Source organism: Eschrichtius robustus, chromosome 7 (assembly GCF_028021215.1).
Source record: "Eschrichtius robustus isolate mEscRob2 chromosome 7, mEscRob2.pri, whole genome shotgun sequence".
NCBI classification, from domain to species: domain Eukaryota; kingdom Metazoa; phylum Chordata; class Mammalia; order Artiodactyla; family Eschrichtiidae; genus Eschrichtius; species Eschrichtius robustus.
The window spans coordinates 77,491,376-77,516,599 of record NC_090830.1 but is presented as its reverse complement, the minus strand read 5'-3'; the positions used below and the strand labels follow the sequence as shown (position 1 = coordinate 77,516,599).

Here is a 25,224-nt window from a genome sequence, read left to right as displayed (position 1 = left end):
TCACCTTTAAAATAAGGATGTTGAATTAAGTGATTTTCTGGTTCTGTGACCCTTTGAAAGTTACCAAAAGCAATACATTAAGCATGATAGTTTAAAAATAATAGATATAGAAACACAGCAGTGATATACTGTTACAGGTTTTTTTGTTTTTTGTTTTTTTTAAAAAAACAACTTGTTCTGTTTCTTGTTGGATAGATAATGCTTTTCTTTGGTAACAAGATTATCTTTTACTTGCTTCTCTTGACATTTCTTGATTAGAAATACCTCTTCATCTTTTTTCAGTTGCAATCAAAGCTATTTTTTAGAGGCATGCCTTTTTTTGGGAGAAGGATGGGGACTGATAGGAAGGAGAAAAATGCACTGGTTTTGATTTAATTTAATCCATGTCATAAATCTGCATGTTAATCTTCATTACTGCATAACTGCTGCCAGTTGGCCTATTCAGTTTTCCAGACTCAGTTGGAAAGCTGATCTCCTTAAATCTGTTTAAACGGTCTCTCATCAAAAATTAACACATTCACCTAGTTACACTATTTCTTCAGTACAAAGCTGAGAATTAAATTATAATAGAGCCTGTTCTCAGTGGGATAATTTTTTTCCTCTGTTTACTTGGCATCTATTGGAAATTACACTAGAGTAGATGACTAGATATATATATTGATGTGTACTTTGGGGAATGAGATTAAAACCAGTGGTGAAATGAGATGTAGACAGTAACATTTGAATTACAACATCAAATGTAAGTGGAATGTTAGTATAACTCAGAACCTCCAAACTTTAAAATCCTCTGGAGCCATAGCATACAGGTATGGATTCTCAAAGCTAATAAATCTTGAATATATGATATGGTCTTAGTCCCTCCCCCCCAGTTGAAGTAGATTAAATTTTGCCATACCTTTTTTCACCAGAGGTATGGGACCATTAAAGAGATGAAAGAAGCCCTAAAGCTCCTGTAGGTAGTTCTCTCATCAATGGGTATACTCTTCTCTGAGGAGGAGAGATGTACTTCCTTTGTGCACAACTGTTTAGTAGTAGAGTTGAGACTAGATCTTGGGTCATTGGATTCCTATTCCATTTCACTTTCTACCATATTCCTTAGTGTTGTCATTATTTTAATTTCTTTCCCCTTTTTGTCTTCCACATCTTCTATGCAGTTAGATTTTTTTTTTTTTTTTTTTTTTTTGCCACACCACACGACTTGCAGGATCTCAGTTCCCCAACCAGGGATTGAACCCGGGTGCTCAGCAGTGAGAGTGCAGAGTCCTAACCACTGGACCACCAGGGAATTCCAATGCAGTTAGATATTGATGTGTGTCAAACACTGATATCTGATAGTTTTGTTTCTCTTTGGAAAATTTTATTTTATTTTATTTTTGGTTTCTATACTTAACCATCCTGATCTAGGTGCTCATCACAATAGTTTTGGTTATTAGCTGCCTCTGACTGTACTCATTACTTCCCTGTTAGCTCTCTCTGCCTATGGTTCTTTGTAGTTTATTCTATTCACTGCTATTAGATAGATTGGAATTCTTTTAAAAATGTTTGCATCATGTTGTTTTCCTTTTAAGGACTTCAGTGGCTCCCTGTTTGTTGTATATGTGATCAAAATTCTCAGTGCAGCATTCAAAGGATCTTCTCAAGTGATCACAGCTTTCCTATTTGATCATTTATATATTCTCCATATCTGATCAGATGTTGTAAACTTTTCTTCCAGCCTTATACCCCTTGCCTAGTCCAGCTTTTGAATTGGTTATGTTATTTGTCTTTCACATTGAGAACTTTCAAATGCTCTTTTCTTTCTGTTGTCAGTGATGAATAATGTTTTCTCCAGATATGAATGTTTTAGTTGTGCTTGTCTTTGTTACAGACGAAAGCAGTGCTACGTATGAATGCATTTGTGGGTTTGGAAAATGTTAATTTTAAAATGAATCAGAAGTTGACGGTTGGAAGAAAACATAAAAGACAGTCTCCTTGGTGCTGGAATTTGCTAGAGTATGTGCAATAAAATGAGGTGATTTCTAGGATTGGAAGGGATGTAAGAATTGTGGTGCTGAAGCTTAGGTCATAGCATATAGGAGAAAAAATTAATTATTTCCCACTTTATCTTTAAGGGCAAGATTTAGCTCCAACTTTGGCAGTGGACCTAGGTTGAATGAAGGAGGCTAGGAGAAAGGTTTACTTAAGAGATTATAGGTATAGGTCCCAGAGAAGAATCAGTAACCACCTCGGTGATGTTAGGAGACAGCTAAATAGTCTAACTTGACCTGAACCCAAACAATAAAAGATATAGTTTTCTTAGTGTCTTGGGGTTGAGAAATGTACGTAAATGTTCCGAGCCAGTACCTGTATAATTTGCAACTTGACATTTTTCATATTAAAGTAAAATAGTTAAATATTTTAAGCAGCTGTAATGTAACAGGCTCTATGTTAGACTGTGTGTTTTCAAAGAGGAAAAGAATAATTTTGGCCTTAAAGGAAGCTCAGAAGCAATTGTGTATATTGAGGGTTGCGGGGAGGCAAAGTTATGTATGAACAAATACATGAATATGTGGATATACATACAAAGTGCAAGGTAATTTAAATCAGGAAGAAATAAACTATGCTTTGAGAAAATCAAACGGGAGAAGTATGGATACTTTGTGTGATTTGAATGAACTGCCACTACAAAAAGTCATCTAATCAAGAAGAAATGTCTGTTTCTCCTTCAGTCACCTGCAGATGGCCTTACAGTGAGTTCTTTTGGTGTAGCACTTTAGTAAATTTCTCAGACATCCATGGCTGCGTCCTCACCAGAGTGTCCGGATCTCAACCCTGTTGGGAGTGGCCCGTTTACAGATTTATTCCTTTTTTGTTGCTCTGCAGCAGCCCTTTAAGTAGTGACTGCTCCCTGTATCTAATGTCTCTTTACCCCTTGGTACTTAATTGCCTGTTGTAATTAATAATGCTTTATATTAAATTTTCCCTGTTCAAATTACCATGTGGTTTCTTCTAATTGTACCTTGACTGATATATAAGGTTTATAAGTAGTAGTACTTTTCTCATCTGATTGTTCTGAGGATTAAATGGGATAATACATAGTATTGCCAAGTGTTTAGAATACTGTCTGCCATTAAGTACTTAGTATTTGTTGGTGATGTTAATACTGTTATTATCATCATCATCACTGTCACTGCCACCAACTAGGAATAACATTTCTACTTTTTGTCCACAGGATGTTTCGTCTTAACTCTATTTCTGCATTAGCAGAGCTGGCAGTGGGCTCTCGATGGTACCATAGAGCATCACAGCCCACCCAGATCAGGCGACGGCTGATGATGGTGGCTTTTCTTGGAGCATCTGCAGTAACTGCAAGTACTGGTCTCTTGTGGAAGAGGTGAGTGTTATCTGAGCATCCTGTTCCTGCATGTACTTTTATTCTTCCAGTTGTCTCTGTTATCTAAAAGGGATTGATTTCTGGCTTGACTTTGTATCAGAATTTCTTTGCTAAATCATTTGGCACTGATAATATTTGTCTATGAAATGAGATGTTTCAGGGAATTAAGCTATCATGTCAAAGCAACAAATAGGAAATATTCTGCTTCAAGGTCTGCCTGTCTTTTATAGGGTGAAAAAGAAGTTGGGAGGGGTATAATAAACAGAGTCCATGGCTTTTTATTGGCTGAGTCCTTGTCAGGAAAGAAGAGGTGTCTTTCTTCTTCCTGTTGGGCTCTGCTATCATTACAGAGTGTGAGAGCTCCCCCTGGCTCTAATTGAGGTTTCTGTTTATTAATTTTTTACATTTTCCCCTTTTGACCAAGATCTTTCTCTGAAAGCATTGCTGATCAAGAACCAGGTTTTTGGGGCTTCCCTGGTGGCGCAGTGGTTGAGAGTCTGCCTGCTAATGCAGGGGACACGGGTTCGAGCCCTGGTCTGGGAAGATCCCACATGCCGCGGAGCAACTGGGCCCCGTGAGCCACAATTACTGAGCCTGCGCGTCTGGAGCCTGTGCTCCGCAACAGGAGAGGCCGCGATAGTGAGAGGCCCGCGCAACGCGATGAAGAGTGGTCCCCGCTTGCCACAACTAGAGAAAGCCCTCGCACAGAAACGAAGACCCAACACAGCAATCAATCAATCAATCAATCAATAAATAAGAATGCGAATTTCTTTAAAAAAAAAAAAAAAAAAAAGAACCAGGTTTTCTACTGTCAGTGAGTTTTCATATTTCAGTGCCAGGGAGGAACTTTCCTGGATCTAATGTCTGACGTTGGAGAGGAAGTGCACAGATTGGAAACCTGTTGAGGTCACATTTGAGTAACAAGGAGGTGTAAGAGGGAGAACTCTCATGCACGTTTTATCTGAAGTTCACTGTTACCAAGATCATAGACGTTGGAAATCATCTGAAACATTGTCATCATTAAAGGTTTTGGCAACACATTTCCAACAGGCTTGTCCAGATATCTTGGGATAGCTGTCTCATCAGATGTTGTCTCCTTCAATTTCAGGAAATCTTTGGTTTCAGGTCACCAGATGACGTGCAGGTCCAGTCAGGGTTTGGCGCTTTCTTTAGGTTTGTGATGTGAATCTAATAGTCTCTTCCTTGGAGTTTGGCAGCACAAGGGTTGGTTAGCAGTACCCGATAGAGGCCTCTCCAGCAAGCTTGAAGAGAGTTCTTCTGGAGATGTCTTTTCCAGTAGACAGAATCTCCAGGTGCAAGGTGTGATGCTTAAGGTCTTCATCTCCAAAGAGTGCACTGTGAAAAGATTGCTTTACCAAAGCATGATTATTTTTAATAGAAGCAATTAGGTCTTTGGAATATTAGAGTATCTCTTCTTTTATCATTTGTAGGTCAGAAGAAGCAGGAGACAAGTGCATTGGGCATCCTGTGACTGTTTCAAAGGGTGAGAGTTTATGAGTTCCAAAAGGGGTGGATCTGAGATTTAGAAGGACCAATGACAATGCTTTGGCCAAGGTATTTGGAGGGCCTCTACAAATTTTGCCAGTAGAGTCTTAGTAATGCCTTTAGTCCTTTTCGCTAAACCAGAGGGTGGTAAGCACAGTGAAGGTCTTGTAAAACCAGCCTAAATTACATGTTAAGGTTCAGTCACTAAATAGTGTAGGAGGTTGAAGGAATAGAGTCATTACCTTGGCTGAGTAAGTAGGAAAAATCTTTATAGAATAGATTATCAGTTTCAATTTCTAGTTAGCCCAAGGGGCCTTTACTGAACATTCAGTTTTTTTCTTGCTGTTCATAATAGGATGAACATGGGAAGCCCATCAGATGATTTGTCTTCATGTAGAAGTGCAAGTTTTTATCTAAATACCTGTTTGTGATTCTTTTGGTCTCACATTTCTTCTTTCAGTGCATTTTTGTTGTTGTTGTGGTAAAAAATATGTATAACATAAAATTCATCATCCTGCAGTATAATCTTTAAAAATTGTGAATCACTGTATTGTATACCTGTAACTTACTGTACATCAACTATACTTCAGTTTTATACAGTAGGTTCTTATTAATTATCTATTTTATATATAGTAGTGTGTATATGTCAGTCCCAGTCTCCCAATTTATGCCTTTCCCTACTTTCCCCCTTGGTAACCATAAGTTTGTTTTCTACATCTGTGACTCAATTTCTGTTTTGTAAATAGGTTCATTTGTACCCTTTTTTTTAGATTCCACATACAAGCGGTATCATATGATATTTGTCTTTCTCTGTCTGACTTACTTCACTCAGTATGACAATCTGTAGGTCCATCCATGTCGCTGCAAATGGCATTATTTTGTTCTTTTTCATGGCTGAGTAATATTTCATTGTATATGTGTACCACATCTTCTTTATCCATTCCTCTGTCAATGGACATTTAGGTTGCTTCCATGTCTTGGCTATTGTAAATAGTGCTGCAGTGAACATTGGGGTGCATGTATCCTTTCGAATTATGGTTTTCTCCAGATATATGCCCAGGAGTGGGATTGCTGGATCATATGGTAGCTCTAGTTTTAGTTTTTTAAGGAATCTCCATACTGTTCTCCATAGTGGCTGTACCAATTTACATTCCCACCAACAGTGTAGGAGGGTTTCCTTTCCTCCACACCTTCTCCAGCATTTATTGTTTGTAGGTTTTTTGATGATGGCCATTCTGACCAGTGTGAGGTGATACCTCATTGTAGTTTTGATATTCATTTCTCTAATAATTAGTGATGTTGAGGATCTTTTCGTGTGTCTGCTGCCCATCTGGATGTTTTCTTTGGAGAAATGTCTCTTTAGATCTTCTGCCCATTTTTTGCTTGAGCTGTTTGTTTTTTTTAAAGAGATACTTTTTTTTTTTCTCCCCACCACGTGGCCTGTGGGATCTCAGTTTCCTGACCAGGGATTGAACCCGTGCCTGCCCCCTGTGATGGAAGCAGAGAGTCTTAACCACTGGACCTCCAGGAAGTCCCGGGTTGTTTGTGTTTTTGATAGTGAGCTGCATGAGCTGTTTGTATGGTTTGGAGATTAATCCCATGTCAGTCACTTCGTTTGCAAATTCTGTGTTGATTGATAGAAATTTAGGTTTCTCCCACATCTTGGCTACTGTGAATAATACTGTACTGAACGTGAGAGTGTATATATCTCTTTGAGATCCTGATTTCAGTTCCTTGTGATGTGTAACCAGAAGTGGGATTGCTTAATCATATTCTAGTTAGAAAACTAACATATTCTATTGTTAGTTTTTTGAGTATCCTCCATACTGTTTTCCATAGTGGCTGTATCAATTTACTTTCCCACCTACAGTGTACCAGGCATCCCTTTTCTCCACATGCTTGCCTACACTTGTTATCTTTTGGGTTTTTGTTTTGTTATTTGTTTGTTTGTTTGTTTGTTTGTTTTTGAGCAAAGCCATCCTACCAGGTGTGAGGTGATATCTCATGGTGGTTTTGATTTGCATTTCCCTGATGATTATTGATGTTGAGCACCTTTAATCAAGTTATTTATTTTGTTGCTATTGTGTTGTAAGAGTTCCTTTTATACATTTTAAATATTAACCCTTTATTAAATATATGGTTTGCAAATATTTTCTTCCATTGTGTAGATGGTCTTTTCATTTTGTTGATTATTTCCTTTGCTCTGCTGAAGGTTTTTAGTGTCACGTAATCCTGCCTGTTTTTGTTTGTTGCCTGTGCTTTTGGTGTCATATCCTTTTTATTTAAGGCTGAATATTATTCTATTATACAGATATACCATATTCCCTTTATCCATTTATCTATCGATATACATTTGGGTTGCTTCCATGTTTTAGCTGTTGTGAATAATGCTGCTATTAACATGAGTGTGCAAAAATCTCTGAATGACCCTGCTTTCAATTCTTTTGGATATATAACCAGAAGTGGGATTGCTGGATCATATGTTAGTTCTATTTTTAATATTTTTAAAAAAAATTTATTTATTTATTATTTATTATTATTATTATCTTTTTGGCTGTGTTGGGTCTTCGTTTCTGTGCGAGGGTTTTCTCTAGTTGCAGCGAGCGGGGGCCACTCTTCATCGCGGTGCGTGGGCCTCTTACTGTCGTGGCCAGTCTTGTTGCAGAGCACAGGCTCCAGATGGGCAGGCTCAGTAGTTGTGGCTCATGGGCCCAGTTGCTCCGCGGCATGTGGGATCTTCCCAGACCAGGGCTCGAACCCGTGTGCCCTGCATTGGCAGGCAGATTCTCAACCACTGCGCCACCAGGGAAGCCCCTATTTTTAATTTTTTGAGGAACCTTTTCATGTAGAACTTTTCACGAATTTCATTGCTGTTGCTCCTGCTAAGCTTTATCTGAAAATCTTTATTTGTTTAATATGATGGACCTCCTTCATTGATAGATTTTTTTTTTTTTTTTGCATATCCAGGGCCCTTGCACAATCTCCACCATCTGTAAACAACCTAAAGAGTGAACTTGGTGATAAAAGGAAGAGTAAAGAAGAAGGGGAAGATTGTAACCACGAAAAAAAGGCTTCAGGTGTTTGTCTTGAGCCTTATCCAGAAGAGAAAAAGAAGAAACGTTCCGGATTCAGAGACAGAAAAGTATGGAACACAGTCTTATAAATTAATTAAAACTATAGTTAATTCTATTTTAGAATAATGCTGTTGAGTCTTTTATCATATATTTCAGATGGTTTATATTCACTTTGAAGTTATTCACCTCTTTGCTGTTTTCCGTCATGTTCTAAGGCAAATGTACTCTTTGAATGTGAAGTTAATTGGGATGGTGAAAAGGACCTAGGACTGGTAATCAGGATTAGCATGTATTTTCTTTGTTCTTTCAATTCAACCACCTGAGGTGATTATTGCTTTTTAGATCTTTCTGATGCTGAATGTTTTCATATATGTGAAGTTGAGTCTGTGATATACTGATTTGTCATGATGCCAAATTGTAAAGGCAGAATAAAATCTCTTTGGAAATATATAAATATTTCCAAAAAATCAACTAATTTTGAGGACAGCATAAACTCAACATAATTCAGGCATTTTATATCTTTAACACAATATGCTGTTATACAGTTTTACCTGAGAAACGTTTAGCTCCTCTGTAATAATGCCTATGATATTGGGCATTTGAATTCAGCAGACCAGTGATGAAAAGGCAAAAGGCTTAATTTCTTAGACATTTTGCATGTTAACATTGAAATTCAGGGAATTACCTTTACTTGCTAAAATATAGCTAATCAATGCAACAAGATAATTTGAGTTACTTTGTGTGTGTTGGGGGGGTGTATAATTGCAAGCAAGAGAAATTTGAGAAACTTGGATCTTCTGTTTATTTGGATGAAGCTATTAAATATGTCTTCTCATTTCCAAATCCACTTCTGATTAAACTGAATTTGAACAAAAGTTATGTATCACAAGTTAATTATCTATCATGCCATTTTTTCCAAAATGATACATTTATTTAATCTTTTGCCCTGAGTGAATTTGAGGAAGGTTCAAATTTATCTTGCACAATCAGCTTCACTTATAGTCAAACTTTACATTTTACAGTGTTGGGCAAAAATGACCCAAATAAATGTTTATTTTTGAATCTTCCATTTTCTGCTCCCGCTTTCTGCTTAGCAGATGACTATATCTTACGCTTCACAGAAAAAATGAAAGCTATCAGTGTAATTTACTTAATTAGTAGCTCCCAGAGTTATAAAACCTTTCTAATCTGTATCTGAAATAGTTCTTATTTCTTTCACTAAAGTCTCAGTGAATGGGTAACCATTCCATGTGTCATTTTGTCTCCCCAAGAACCTATTTAAAAACGTACTCTTTTTCTATCCCGTTTTCTTTTTTTTTTTTTTTTAATTTATTTATTTTTGGCTGTGTTGGGTCTTCGTTGCTGTGTGCAGGCTTTCTCTAGTTGTGGCAAGCGGGGGCTACTCTTTGTTGCGGTGCGTGGGCTTCTCACTGCGTTGGCTTCTCTTGTTGCGGAGCATGGGCTCTAGGCGTGCGGGCTTCAATAGTTGTGGCACGTGGGCTGAGTAGTCGTGGCTCGCGGGCTCTAGAGCGCAGGCTCACTGGTTGTGGCATATGGGCTTAGTTGCTCCACGGTATGTGGGATCTTAGCGGACCAGGGCTCGAACCTATGTCCCCTGCATTGGCAGGCAGATTGTGAACCACTGCGCCACCAGGGAAGCCATATCCCGTTTTTAAGAATTTTGTTTAATTAAGAAAAAAAATTTTTTTTTGGCCACACCTTGTGGCACGCAGAATTTCCCTGACCAGGGATTGAACCCACATGCCTGCAGTGGAAGCGCTGTGTCTTAAGCACTGGACTACTATGGAAGCCCCCAGCTTCATTTTTTTGCATGTGGGTATCCAATTTTCCCAACATCATTTGTTGAAAAGGCTGTCCTTTCTCCATTGAACGGTTGTGGCACCCTTGTCAAAATCATTTGATGGTGTGTCTGAGGGTTTATTTCTGGGCTTTCTTTTCTATTTGTCTGCTCTATATGATTGTCTTTATGCCAGTACCACATTCTTCTTATGACTGTAATAAGTTTTGAAATCAGGAGGTTGGAGTCCTCCAACTTTGTTCTTCTTTTTCAAAATTATTTTGGGTCTTTGGAGTCCCTTGAGATTGCATGATGGACACATAAGTTGTTACCGTACCTTGGCAATTGTGAACAGTGCTGCAATGAACATGGAGTACAGATATCTCTTTGAGATGCTGATTTCATTTCCTTTGGATATACACCCAGAAGCTGGATTATTGGGTCATATGGTTCTATTTTTTTTAATTTATAAATTTATTTATTTTATTTATTTTTGGCTGTGTTGGGTCTTCATTGCGGTGCGTGGGCTTCTCATTGTGGTCGCTTCTCTTGTTGCAGAGCACGGGCTCTAGGCATGCGGGCTTCAGTATTTGTGGCTCGCAGGCTCTAGAGCACAGGCTCAGTAGTTGTGGCACACGGGCTTAGTTGCTCCGCAGTATGTGGAATATTCCCGGATCATGGCTCGAACCCGTGTCTCCTGCATTGGCAGGCGGATTCTCAACCACTGCGCCCCCAGGGAAGCCTGGTAGTTCTATTTTTAATTTCTTGAGGAACCTCCATACTGTTTTCCCTAGTGACTGAATCAATTTATGTTCCCACCAACAGTGCAAAAGTGTTCCCTTTTCTCCATACCCTCACCAACACTTGTTATCTCTTATCTTTTTAAAAAAAATTTTATTTTATATTGGAGTATAGTTGATTAACAATGTTGTGTTACTTTCAGGTGTACAGCAAGTGATTCAGTTATACATATACAAGTATCTACTCTTTTTCAAATTCTTTTCCCATTTAGGTTAGTACAGAATATTGAGAAGAGTTCCCTATGCTATACAGTAGGTCCCTGTTGGTTATCTATTTTAAATATAGCAGTGTGTACATGTCAATTCCAAACTCCCAGTCTCTCCCTCCCCCCAGCCCTTCCCCGCTGGTAACCATAAGTTTGTTCTCTAAGTCTATGAATCTGTTTTGTAAATAAGTTCATTTGTGTCATTTTTTTTTAGAGTCCACATATAAGTGATATCAATGATATTTGTCTTTCTCTGTCTGACTTACTTCACTTAGTATGATAATCTCCACGTCCATCCATGTTGCTGCCAGTGGCATTATTTCATTCTTTTTCATGGCTTAGTAATATTCCCTTGTGTATATGTTCCACATCTTCTTTATCCATTCATCTGTCGATGGACATTTAGGTTGCTTCCATGTCTTGGCTATTGTAAACAGCGCTGCAGTGAACATTGGGGTGCGAGTATTCTTTCAAACCATGGTTTTCTCCAGATATATGCCCAGGAGTGGGATTACTGGATCATATGGTAGCTCTATTTTTAGTTTTTTAAGGAACTTCCATACTGTTCTCCGTAGTGGCTGTACTAATTTATATTCCCACCAACAGCGTAGTAGGGTTCTCTTTTCTCCACACCCTCTCCAGCATTTATTGTTTGTGGACTTTTTGATGATGGCCATTCTGACTGGTATGAGGTCCTCATTGTAGTTTTGATTTGCGGTTCTCTGATAATTAGTGATGTTGAGCATTTTTCATTTGCTTTTTGGCCATCTGTATGTCTTCTTTGGAGAAACGTCTATTTAGATCTTCCACCCATTTTTTTATTTTTTATTTTTTATTTTTCCTCATGCCATGCGGCTTGCAGGATCTTAGTTCCCCAATCAGGGATTGAACCTGTGCCCTTGGCAGTGAAAGTGTGGAGTCCTGACCCCTGGACCACCAGGGAATTCCCTGTTTGTTTTTTTGACAGAGCTGAATGAGCTCTTTGTATATTTTGGAGCTTAATCTCCGGTTGGTCGCTTTGTTTGCAAATATTTTCTTCCATTCTGTGGGTTTTCTTTTTGTTTTGTTTATGGTTTCCTTTGTTGTGCAGAAGCTTTTAAGTTTAACTAGGTCCCATTTGTTTATTTTTGTTTTTATTTTTATTACTCTAGGAGGTGGATCAAAAAAGATATTGCTGCAATTTATGTCAAAGAGTGTTCTGCCTATGTTTTTCTCTAAGAGTTTTATAGTGTCCAGTGTTACATTTAGCTCTTTAATCCATTTTGAGTTTATTTTCGTGTATGGTGTTAAGAGAATGTTCTGATTTAATTCTTTTACATGTAGCTGTCCAGTTTTCCCAGTACCACTTACTGAAGAGACTGTTTTTTCTCCATTGTATATTCTTGCCTCCTTTGTCATAGATTAATTGACCATAGGTGTGTGGGTTTACTTCTGGGTTGTCTGTCCTGTTCCATTGATCTATATTTCTGTTTTTGTGCCAGTACCACACTGTTTTGAGTACTGTGGCTTTGTAGTATAGCCTGAAGTTAGGGAGCCTGATTCCTCCAGCTCTGTCTTTTGTGTCTCCACACAGGTCTTTTGTGTCTCCATATAAATGTAAAAATTTTTTGTACTAGTTCTGTGAAAAATGCCATTGGTAATTTGATAGGGATTGCATTGGATCTGTACATTGCCTTGGGTAGTATAGGCATTTTGACAATATTGATTCTTCCAATCTAAGAATCTTCTTTCTTAATGTAGGCATTTATTGCTGTGAATTTCCTTTTAAAACTGCTTTTGCTGCATACTATGTTTTGATATTTTGTGTTTCCACTTTCATTCCTCTCAAGATACTTCTTAATTTCTGTTTTCATTTCTTCCTCGACCCGTTGGTTTTTCAGGAATGTGTTGTTTAATCTGCACATATTTTTGAATTTTCTAGTTTTCTTCTTTCTGTAGTTGAACTTTAGTTGGATACCATTATGGTCAAAAAAAGATACTTGATATGATTTCAATCTTCTTAAATTTATAAAGCCTTGCTTTGTGACCTAACATGTGATCTCTCCTGGAGAGGGTCCCATGTGCACTTGAGAATAATGTATATTCTGCTGCTTTTGAATGGAATTTTTTGTACATGTCTTCGAGTTCATCTGGTCTAAAATGTAGTTCAAGTCCAATGTTTCCTCATTTATTTTCTATTCAGATGATCAGTTCAAAATGGGATATCAAAGTTCCCTACTATTATTATATTGCTGTCTTTTTCCCCCTTCAGTTCTATTAATATTTGCTTTATAAATTTAGGTTCTCTCATGTTGGGTATAAAACTGTTTACAAATGTTTTATCCTCCTTATGAATTGATCTTGTATAATTATATTATTCTCTTTCTTGTCTCTTGTTATAGTCTTTGGCTTAAAGTTTATTTTTTCTGATATAAATTTACCTACCCCTGATTTCTTTCAGCTTCTGTTTTCATGGAATATCTTTTTCCAGTATTTCGCTCCAGTCTGGGTGTGTCCTTAAAGCTGAAGTGAGTCTCTTGTAGGCAGCATATAGTTGGATTTTTTTTTTTATTCATTTAGTCACTCTGTGTCTTTGATTTTAGAGTTTAGTCCATTTACATTTAAGGTAATTGTTGATGAATATGGACTTATGATTGCTATTTTGTTATTTGTTTTCTTGGTGTTTTGTAATTCCTCTGTCCTTTTATTCCTCTCTTATTCTCTTCCTTTGTGACTTGATTTTTTGCAATGATATGCTTAGATTTCTTTTAGTCTTTTCTGTTTCCAGTATAGGCTTTTGCTTTGTTTGTACCATGGGGTTTACATAAAGCATCTTATATTTATAACAGTGTATTTTAAGCTGATAACTTCCAACATATACAAAAACTCTATATTTATATACTCCCCCCCATATTTTGTTTTTCATATCACAATTTATATTTTTTATATTGTATGTCCATTGTAAAATTATTGTAATTATTTTAATACTTTTTCCTTTTACCTTTCATATTAGAGTTAGAAGTGATTTACCCACTACTATTAAAAATTAGAGCATTCTGAATATATTTACCTTTACCAGTGAGTTTTATATCTTGATATGTTTTCCTGTTAATAATTATTACATTTTTGTTTCAGTTTGAGGAATTAATTAGCTCTTTAACATTTCTTGTAAGATTGGTCTAGTGTTGATGCAGCTCCCTCAGCTTTTGCTTATCTGGAAAAGTCTTTATTTCTTTTTCAATGCTGAATCATAACTTTGCCAGGTAGAGTTTTCATGGTTGTCAGTTTTCTTCTTTCAGCACTTTGAATATATCATCCCCTTCCCTTCTGGCTGCAAAGTTTCTGCTGAAAAAATTTGCTGATAGTATTATGGGAGGTTCCTTTGAATATAACAAGTTGCTTTTCTCTTGCTTTTATGATTCTCTCCTTGCCTTTAACTTTTGACAGTGTGTGTTTTTTTGGATTCATCTTGTTTAGAACTCTATAGGCTTCCTGGATCTGGATATCTGTTTCTTTCCCCAGATTAGGGACATTTTCATCATTATTTCATTGAATAGGTCTTCTGTCCCCTTTTTCTTTTTTTGTAGTTTTTATTTTTAATTCATTTTTTTATTGAAGTATAGTTGAATCACAATGTGTTAATTACTGCTGTATAGCAAAGTGACTCATTTATACATATACATATACATATATATATATATATTCTTTTTCAAATTCTTTTCTATTATGGTTTATCACAGGATATTGAATATAGTTCCCTGTGCTATATAGTAGGACCTTGTGGTTTATCCATTCTGTATATACCAGTTTGCATCTGCTAATCTCCAATTCCCAATCCAACCCTCTCCCACTCTGCCCCCTTTTTCTTGTTCTTTCTACTTCTAGGACCCCTTTAATGTGTATTTTGGTTCACTTGATGGTATTCCATATGTCCCTTAAGATATTTTTATTCTCTTTCATTCTCTATTCTTTTGGCTCCTCTGTATGAGTTCCACTGTTTGTCTTTGAGTTCACTTATTCTTTCTTCTATGTGATCTAGTCTGCTGTTGAACCCTTCTATTGAATTATTCAGTTCAATTATTGTATTCTTTAGTTCTGTGATTTCTGTTTGGTACATTTCTATCTCTGTGGAGTTTTTTTGTTTGTTTTTTTAATAAATTTATTTATTTATTAATTTATTACTTTTGGTTGCATTGGGTCTTTGTTGCTGCATGTGGGCTTTCTCTAGTTGTGGTGAGCGGGAGCTACTCTTCGTTGTGGTGCGCAGGCTTCTCACTGCGATGGCTTCTCTTGTTGCGGAACATGGGCTCTAGGCACGCAGGCTTCAGTAGTTGTGGCACGCGGGCTCAGTAGTTGTGTCTCGCAGTCTCTAGAGCGCAGGCTGAGTAGTTGTGGCACATGGGCTTAGTTGCTCTGCGGCATGTGGGATCTGCACGGACTGGGGATCAAAACTGTGTCCCCTGCATTGGCAGGCAGATTCTTAGCCACTGCACTGCCAGGGAAGTCCCTATCTCTGTGTTTTAATTCTTTTTTTGTTCGTGCATTGTTCTTCTGACCTTGGTGAGTATCTTTTTATAATTGTTATTTTGAACTCTAGATCATGGAAATCACTTACCTTTGTTTCATTAAGGTCTGTTTCTGGAGTTTTAACTTGTTCTTTTTTGAGAACATATTTGTCTGTTTCCTTATTTTCCTAGACTTTCTGTGTTGGTTTCTAGTCCTTAGATGAAACAGCCATCTCTCCCTGTCTTGGCAGAATGGTCTCATGTAGGAGATGAACCTTGCCAGTCAGCCTGGCCCAAGCTCTTGATTGTCTCTAAAACCTTTTTGATTGTCCAAGTTGCCTTCTTTGTTTTTGGTGCCTCCCTGTAGTTGAGAGTGTGCCAAGACTTGTCAGTGTCCCAAAGCAGAGGATCACAGTCAGCACTTAGATGCATGTTGATTGGAAGCTGGCTTTTCAGGCAACATCTGGGAAACTAACTAGTTAAGCCCCTTCCAGGGAGAAACTGGGAGATGGAGGTTTTTGTCTGCTTCTCCTGAGCTTGGCCCAGGTGTATAGCCATAGGGTTGTCCTCCTGCACCCATTACAATCTGCTTCTTTTTTTGCTACAGTCCTGTGGGACTCAGGAACACAAGCCCTGTTGACTTGCAGAGCCAGGTGATTCAGGGACTTATACCTCAGATGACAGCTAATAAAGCTGAGGTGCAGACGTGTGTACAAGCTCCTTCCAGGGAGATCCTAGCAATTTGGAGTAGGCTAGATGGAGAAATTGGATGAGGCATCCACTCTCTTCCCCAGGCCCCATGGAGGGTGTCAGCCAGCCCTTAGATGTGTGCTAAATTAGAAGCCTGACCTTCCGGCAGCAGCTTTTAATACGTGCAAATAGACCTTTTTCAAGGGAAGACTGGGAGGTAGGTGTTTTTTGCCTTCTTCCTCTGCACTGATCCCTGGGGCAACAGAGACTCTGAGTTCTCCAGAGCCTGTTAAAAACTGTTTCTTTGTTTTCTGTAGTCTTGTGGATCTCATGGATGGAAGTCCCATTGGCTTTCATAGTAGTTGTTTTGGGGGCCCATCCTTCAAGTGGGAGTCTTACAAGTTGGGGTGCTAGATGTAGCATCCAAACCCTTTACTGCTCAGGGAGAAGCTGGAGGTTGAGAGTTCCCTCCCATTTGTATGGCACTGTGCTAGAGGTGGGATTTATGGCAAGAGTGCGTCTCAGTCTTTCCTACCAGTTTTGATGTCGGTACTTTCTCATTGACCCAATGTATAGGCATTGTTCAGCTAGTTTCTGAATTTCTTTCAGAGGGAAATACTCCATGTATAGCTGTACATTTGGTGCATCCATGGGAGATGGGGAGTTCAGGAGCTTCTGATGTCGCTATTTTGGTTTTGGAATGGCATCTTCATATTAAGAAGCCAAATTATTTAGTTCAGTACAATTGTAAATCCTTTTAAATTGATTGATAGGTGAACATGAATAATAAAAGACATAAAATATGCTCTATATGCCAAACAAAATCCTTAGGAACTTAGGTGACTAGAAAACCCAAGTAAGTTTACTTACTATACACATAACAGAACAAATGAAAAATGAAAGGAAAGTAACATTTATTGAGCATTTTCTGTCTTCCAGGCATAGTATATGTACATACATGTATGCACACATACTTACATACATATATACTTAATGCTTGAAACAACTGAGTAACTTGTCTAAAGTAGTATAGCTGGTTACTTACAATAGAAGGAATCAAATAAAAGTCTGTGTAACTCTAAAACCCTTGCTCTTTCCATTGCATTCTTCTAACATAACATGTTTTGGTTACAAAATTTTGCTCATGGTGTACCCTAGGTCAGTTAACATCATGCCATTTCAGATTTCTAAAGGTGATCCTGAGTCCTGATTTTTTACTTTATCTTTTTTAATGGATATTACTAGTTTGCTAGTTTTCCACTGAATGGAAGTGATGTTAGCCATTTCTAGACCTGGCACGTAATATCTCCCACAAGGTTTTTCAATGCCCTTTCTCCCTTTCTTGCAGGCTGGAATGGCCATGAGTAGAATTGACCTTGGAAGCCACATGTTGGCTGCTTTCATCTTGACGTTGGTTCTTTACTTTTTTTCCAGGGGTTGTAGTTGTCAGGGCTGTGAACTGTAGAGCTGAGAGGGACCTATTTCTCCCAGGCACAAATATTGGGGATGGATTGGGGGTTCTTTCATCCAAGTTGGTCTGGGCCCTTTCTGGGATCTTCTGAGCTTTCCAAGAGGCTCCAGAAACAGAGGCTGCATCTCAGTGCTGACTTCCCTTCACATGAGCCCCCTAAGCCATCAGGGGAAACTGATGAAAAATGGGGGTTGGGAGAGGCTCCATCCAAGCAGACTCACAGTGGGGGTAGATCAGGACCCTTGTCTCTGGAGCTCCAGCTGCAGGTAGGAGCAAGGGTCTTGGATGCAGTAAAATGCCCAGGGCAGATAGTGTGAGCCCAACTGTGTTGCGTGGCATTAGGGTAGGGTAACTAGGCACAGGGTGGGGGTGTGGGGAGGGGGTTTTGGCTGGCTGGCTGAAGGCATGGATCTGGGAAGTGCCAGCAACCTGGCCTATCCACCCAGCCTATCTGCCCTGCCATTTCTCATAGTAGTTGGTTGCAGCTACTATTTGGCTACTCTTGTGCATTTCATATAGGAAATATAATGCTGAATTTTGATACAAGTAAGTCTGGCTGTTTTAGTGAAGACAGCTGTCTTAACATGAAACTCAAGAATGTTTTAAGTAGATGATTGAATGTAACTATTATAATTTCCTTAGTAAATCTTTTCACCAGGCTAAATGTTCTAAAATTCTTCAACAGTTTTCTATATATCTTAGCTTCCAAGCCTTTGTTATCTTAGATGCTGTATTTTAAACCCTTTATATAATAGTTGTTAGTGTTCCTTTAACATGACTACTTAAAAGGAGGCAGCTCCATATCAAATTGTGTGATATGGTCTTTAAGATACATTGCTAAGTGAAAAAAAGCAAAAATATACTATACAGTATGTCTATACTAAACTCTTACCAGTGCGGGAATGGAGAAGGTCTATCTCCTCAACCTATTATTTCAAACTAAAACTAATTAATGATATTCAGCAGCATATTTTTTTGGTAACAATCAAGGATCTGATTTTCAGTCTGTAAATCATTGACTTTTAAGTTGTTATTTTTCTATCTTTATCTTATATATGATTGACTTTTTAGTTTACAAAGCCATCTTTGGCAGTAGCTGTAGCCCATACCCTAAATACTGTAAACCGATTATTTTTTGTTCTATAGCTGGTATGACCCAGCAGATAGTTGTAGTTAAATATAAAATGCCTTTGATTTAAGACTCATAGCTAAGTCTTAAGGCTGCTAAGCGAGGGATCCCCAACCCACGGGCCACTGACTGGTACTAGTCTGTGGCCTGTTAGCAGCCGGGCCTCACAGCAGGAGGTGAGCGGCAGGCGAGTGAGTGAAGCTTCATCTGCCACTCCTTGTCGTTTGCATTACTGCCTGAACCATCACTCGCATTACCGCCTGAACCATCCCCCCACATTGCTCTCATTACTGCCTGAACCATCTCTGCCCCCCCAGCTTTTTGTGTCTTCCACAAAAGCGGTCCCTGATGCCAAAAAGGTTGGGGACTGCTGTGCCAAGGGACTGCCTAGTGTGTTTGCCACATGCCAAATCTATTGAAAATTTTTCTGAAATCAGTATTCAGACTTTAATGCAAATTAGCATTAGAAAGGTTCCTGTCATGTATAGCTACAAATTAGCATTCCTTTCTTATTGGTTGAAAGCACATCTCGTAGTGGAATTGAGACCATTTTTAAGCAGCTGCCATCAATGACCTCAAAGTGACCATCTAGCCAGAAATGACAGTTACACTAATAGCTGTGTTAATAAGGTAAACTAAAACATTAATAATGTTTTTTTAAATATAGTGAATTGCTTTATAGACATTGAATTCACTGGATTTTTAGATCGTATTGCCTTGACACATTTTCTAACCAGTTATTTATAAGATACTATTTAATGTTGGTTAACTCAACATATAAAATTCAGGCATGAGAGACATCTTTTCACCAAAGTACTGTGTAGGCTGTAGAAGAATATTATGCAGAAGATACAGTATTTTGTATGTTTCGTGTACAGAATGGGGGCTTGGGTGCAGGATAAGGAAACAGGCTTTTATATTAACATTATAATCTTTTAATTAAACGTATGCCATATATAATTTTGTTCCTATTCAAATATTTGCTTGTGTTCTTCCCAAGTCTACTCTTTTCTAAATATGCTATATTTAAATGTTATCTGGAAGTCTACATTTTAAAATTAATTAATAATTAATTAATTTGGTCACGCTGCATCTTAATTGCGGCAGGCAGCCTCCTTAGTTGCAGCTCACTGGCTCCTAGTTGCAGCAGGCAGGCTCCTTAGTTGTGGCAGGTGGGCTCCTTAGTTACAGCTTTCCCACTCCTTAATTGTGGCACACGGACTGCTTAGTTGTGGCATGCGAACTCTTAGTTGCGGCATGCATGTGGGATCTAGTTCCCTGACCAGGGATCAAACCTGCGCCCCCTGCGTTGGGATCGCAGTCTTATCCACTGCGCCACCAGAGAAGTCCCTGGAAGTCTAATTTTTTAATCAAAAGTAAAAGTCTTATTGCTTCAGACCTGTTAATAATTGAGTTTCCATGATATGTAATTTTATTTTTTTGTGCTATTGTGTAATGTACTTTCTGTTTGAAGGACTGTTAGCTATTCAGACCTGTGAAGTCTCATGTCTGTTTTGTTTTTGAATTCAAGAAATTGCATGGAAGTAAAAACTGTAAAATCAGTCCCTTTTTAAAAACTCGTTAGGTATTTAAAAAATGATAGGCTCCCATATATATGGTATTATACTCTTTTACTGAGACCTTTTGAATTCTTCTATGACATTTTTCAATTTTGCTAGCTTTCAATGATTTAAGAAATTAGAAAATATTCAAAATTCTGAAGAAAACTTATACAAGCATTGCCTCAATTGGAGTATGAATCGTATATCACAAGTGTTTGAGACACAAGTAATTTCTAATATAAAAAATCCAGTCAGAGAAAAAAATGATATAAAATTGCCCCCCAAATAAGAGAATATACATGAAAATGAGATGCTTAATACAGTAACACTCTCTGAATTTCCAATTTTAGGTGATGGAATATGAGAATAGGATTCGCGCATATTCCACACCAGACAAAATCTTCCGGTATTTTGCCACCTTGAAAGTAATCAGTGAGCATGGTGAATCTGAAGTGTTTATGACACCACAAGATTTCGTGCGATCCATAACACCCAATGAAAAACAACCAGAACGTAAGTTGCTGAAGTGAAAAATAAGATTGTGATATTTATTTCTTTATATGCTTCTTTGTTTCTCTATGTGTTGCCTAAACTGTATAAGTCCATGTAATAATTATATTCACTATGTAGCTACTGAATGTTAGGCATTATGCTAGGGTTTAGGAGTAGAAAAGAGGAGCCTGTAATCTAAAGCGCTAAGGAGATTATACACCTCTGGCTGAGAGTCACTGCTTGTAATTAGACTGTTCCTGAAGGCAATGGATTACAGATGTGACTGCTGTCAAGTTACTCTTTGGTGGGATAGACAGAGACAGTAACAGGTAATTTCAGGAATGTGACGATTTGTTAAAGAACAGGTGCTATGGCAGTATAAAGAAGGGACACTTAACTCAGTCTGGAAGTTTAGAGAATGGTTCTAGAGAATACATCTAAATTTGAATATAAGTTAGACAAACAAAGAATAGAGGAAAGGATGTCTCATTTACAGGAAATGGCCGAACAAACAAGTTGTGAGGAAAGAAAATAAAGGGCTTAATATTGTAAGTTAAAGGTAATTATTTACAAATGTATATGGGAGACGTGGTGGAAAAAATGACAGAGTAGGGAGCTTCAAGAATCAATTCTTTCACTGAAGCAATCATTATGCTGCCCAAAATGGATGGAATCAACTTTTTTTGGATCACTGGAATCTAATAAAAAAGTTATAGCAACCAGTGAACTGCTTAATGAAGAAAGAAGCTGTTAAATTTTGGAAAGAAAGTGTCCTGGCCTTTTGTTTACCTGCCTACCATGCCCTGTTTCCCAGCTTAGCAGCAGCCATGAGGATGGCAGCCTCCATTCCTCGTTTGGCTTACTAGTGATGGGGAGATCGCTGGGAGGCAATATAGACTATTTCTCCAAAAAAAGTGGTTGTGCATTTTGACTCATCTGGTAGTTTCCTGAGCTACCAGCACAAAGGCTTGCCTTTTGTTTCACCCACCTCAAGCTAAAGTACCTTTCCAGGTGTCATCTACTGAAAAAATTTAAAGGCATATACCACCTGTAGCCATTGGGCCAAGAGAGGGCAGATGGGACCAGCAGCAGACAGACTGAAAAGCCTCTGAAGGAGGAGGCTGAGGATAAAGACATTTCAGGGAATAAGAGCTTTCAAGGGCTACTGCCTGGGGAATCCAGAGTGATGCTCAGGCCAGACACATACGTGGAAAAGACTTGAGTGGGCTTGTATAGTTGTGCTCCATGCAAGAAGGAGGTGAAAGTTAAGGTGGAGTTGTAGGAGAATCTAGCTAAACATCAAAAGAAGGCCCTAGCTCAGAGCCAATCTACAAACACTAGGAGAGCTGGGTTCTGTTTTGTTTCGTTTTTTCATCCTTTTTGCCTCCAACATTTAAGGAAATCTCTGAGGTCACTTGATGGCTGCTTAGATAATAGAGCAGAAACTTCAGTGATGACACATAATGAGGAATATAATCTTTGCAAAAATAGTTTGGAAAAATCACTAAACAAAGTGATGACTGTGGTCCTCAGCAAGTTACCATGTCAAACCCTGGGAAGAAGGGAGAATATGATTTCCAGAATTACCACATTGCAATATTCAAAATATCTAATTTTCAATTTAAAAAATTGCATGGCATATCAACAATAATCAGGAATGTATGACCCATTAATAGGAAAAAAAAAGAAAGAAATTGACAGAAACCATTCCTGAGGAAACCCAGGCGTTGCACTCACTAGACAAAGACTTTACATCAACTATCTTAAATATGTTCAAAGAGCTAAAGGAAACCATAGACAAATAACTGTAGGAAGTAGGGAGTATTATGTATTAATAAATAGAGAATACCTATAAAGAAATAGAAACTGTCAAAAGGAATCAAGTAGAAATTATTGAGCTGAAAAGTAAAGTAAATAAAATGAAAAATTTACTGAAAGAGTTCAACACAGATTTGAGCAGGCAGATAAAAGGACCAGAAACTTGCAGATAGGTCAATTGATGTCCAGTCTGAGGAGCAGAGCAAGAAGAATGAATAAAAATGAATAGAGCCTAAGATACTTGTGGGACAATATCAAGTGTACCAACATATGCATATTAGGAGTCCCAGAAGGAGAAATGAAGACATTTCTAGATAATCAGAAGTGGAGGAAGTTTGTTGCTAGTAGACATTCCCTATAAGAAATGCTAAATGAAATCCTTTAGGCTGAAATGAAAGTATACTGGATAGTAACCAAAGTCATACAAAGAAAAATTTTAAATGATAAAGACCAGTAAAGGTAACTATATAGGGAGATATCAGTATTGTTTTATTTTTGGTTTTTAACAACCTTTTTTTCCTGTATGGTTTAAAAGACAAATTTGTAAAACAACAATTTAAATATGTTAATGTTGATTCAAACTAGATTATTTTCAATTTAAGATGTTAATTGTACTCTTCAGGGTAGCCACTAAGAAAATAACTAAAAAATATACAGAAAAGGAAATGAGGAGGAAATAGAAATAGTACAGTAGAAAAAAATCAATCAAACACAAAAGAAGGCAAGATTGGAGGAATCCAGGGACAAAAAAGATGTGACATATAGAAAACAAATAACAAGATGGAAGAAGCAAGTGCTTTCTTATCCTTAATCACTTTAAATATAAAAGTATACTCACAAGTTAAAAAACAGAGACTGACAGGAGAAAAAAATATGATCTAATTGTATATTGTCTACAGGAAACTCACTTTAGATCCAAGATACAAATAGGTTGAAAATGAAAGAGTACAAATAGGTTGAAAATGAAAGAGTACAAATAGGTTGGAAATGAAGGGTACAAATAGTAACCAAAAGAGAGTTGAGGTGACTATACTTATATCAGACAAAATAGACTTTAAGTAAGAAATTGTTGCAAGAGACAAAGAAGGACATTGTGTATTGATAAAAGGGTCAGTTCATTAAGTAGTTATAACAGTGCTAAATATATATACCCACCAAATGAAAGACCCCAAAATATGTGAAAGACTGACAGAATTGAAGGGGGAAATAGTTCTACAATAATGGTTGGAGACTTCATAACCCTTTTTCAGTAATGAATAGATCATTTAGTCAGAAGGTGTTTAAAGAAATAGAAGACTTAACACTGTAAACCAACTAAACCTACTAGACATGCATAGAACACTCTACTCGAGCATTAGAATATATTTCTTCTCAAGCACACATCAAATATTCTCCAGAATAGACAGATAGACCATATGTTAGGCTACAAAACAAATCTTAATAAATTTTAAAAGATTAAAATCATACAAAATATCTTTTCTGATCACAACAGAATGAAACTATCCATCAATAACATAAGGAAAAATAGAAAATTTATGAATATGTGAAAATTAAACAATACATTCTTAAACAACCAATGGCTCAAAGAAGAAATCACAAGAGAACTTAAAAAATACTTTGAGATGAATGGAAAAGAAAACAGAACTTAGCAAAACTGATGTGATGCTACAAAAGCAGTGGTCAGAGGGAAACTTATAGTTGTAAACACCTACATTTAAAAAGAATAGGGCTTCCCTGGTGGCTCAGTGGTTAAGAATCCGCCTGCCAATGCAGGGGACATGGGTTCGAACCCTGGTCTGGGAAGATCCCACATGCCACGGAGCAACTAAGCCCGTGTGCCACAACTACTGAGCCCGCGCTCTAGAGCCTGCGAGCCACAACTGCTGAGCCCCCACGCCACAACTACTGAAGCCCATGCGCCTAGAGCCTGTACTCTGCAGTGAGAGAAGGCACCACAATGAGAAGCCCGCGCACCACAACGAAGACCCAACACAGCCAAAAATAAATAAATAATAAATAAATTAAAAAAAAATAAAATAAAAAGAAGAAAGTTCTCAAATCACTTTCCTAACTTTACACCTTATGGAACTTAAAAAAAAAGAACAAACAAAACCCGAAGATAGCTGAAATAAGGAAATAATGAAAGTTAATGCAGAGATAAATGAAATGGAGAATAGAAAACAATAGAATCAATGAAACAAAAAGTTGGCTCTCTAAGAAGATCAACAAAATTGAGAAACATTTAGGTAGACTGACTAAGAAAAAAAGAGAAGAGAAGCCAATAACTAAAGTCAGAAATGAAAGTGGGGACATTACTACCTACTTTACAGAAATAAAAAGGATTATAAGATAATACTGTGAACAGTTATATTCCAACAAATTGGATTACCTAGATGAAACAAATTCCTAGTAATACACAAACTGCCAGAAGTGAAAAAGAACTCTAACAACTCAACAAAAAATTAAACAAACCCATTAACAAATGGACAAAGGACTTGAATAAACATTTCTCCAAAGAAGATATACAAATGGCCAATAAGCAGATGAAAAGATACTTATGTCATTAGTCACGAGAGAAATCCAAATCAAAACCACGATATACCATCACACAGGTTGGCTCTAATTTAAAAGCAAACAAGTGTTGGTGAAGATGTGGAGAAATTGAAGCCCTCATATGTTGCTGGTGAGAATGTAAAATGGTGCAGCCACTATGAAAAACAATTTCTCAGAAATGTAAGTAAAAAATTACCATATGACCCAACAATTGCACTACTAGTATAAACCCAAAAGAATTGAAAACAGGTACTCAAACAAGTCCTTG

General features: G+C 37.6%; 1 protein-coding gene across 1 annotated transcript in view; it reads left to right on the top strand.

Annotated features, from left to right (window-relative positions):
* The window catches only part of MICU1 (mitochondrial calcium uptake 1), a 224,210-nt gene that overhangs the window by 33,567 nt on the left and 165,419 nt on the right, over positions 1-25,224 (top strand). Inside the window, exons 2-4 of the mRNA XM_068547778.1 lie at positions 3,212-3,373; positions 7,847-8,021; positions 20,444-20,606. Of these exons, the coding sequence (XP_068403879.1) occupies positions 3,213-3,373; positions 7,847-8,021; positions 20,444-20,606 (499 nt within the window). The 5' untranslated portion in view covers position 3,212. The remainder of the gene's footprint in view (positions 1-3,211; positions 3,374-7,846; positions 8,022-20,443; positions 20,607-25,224) is intronic.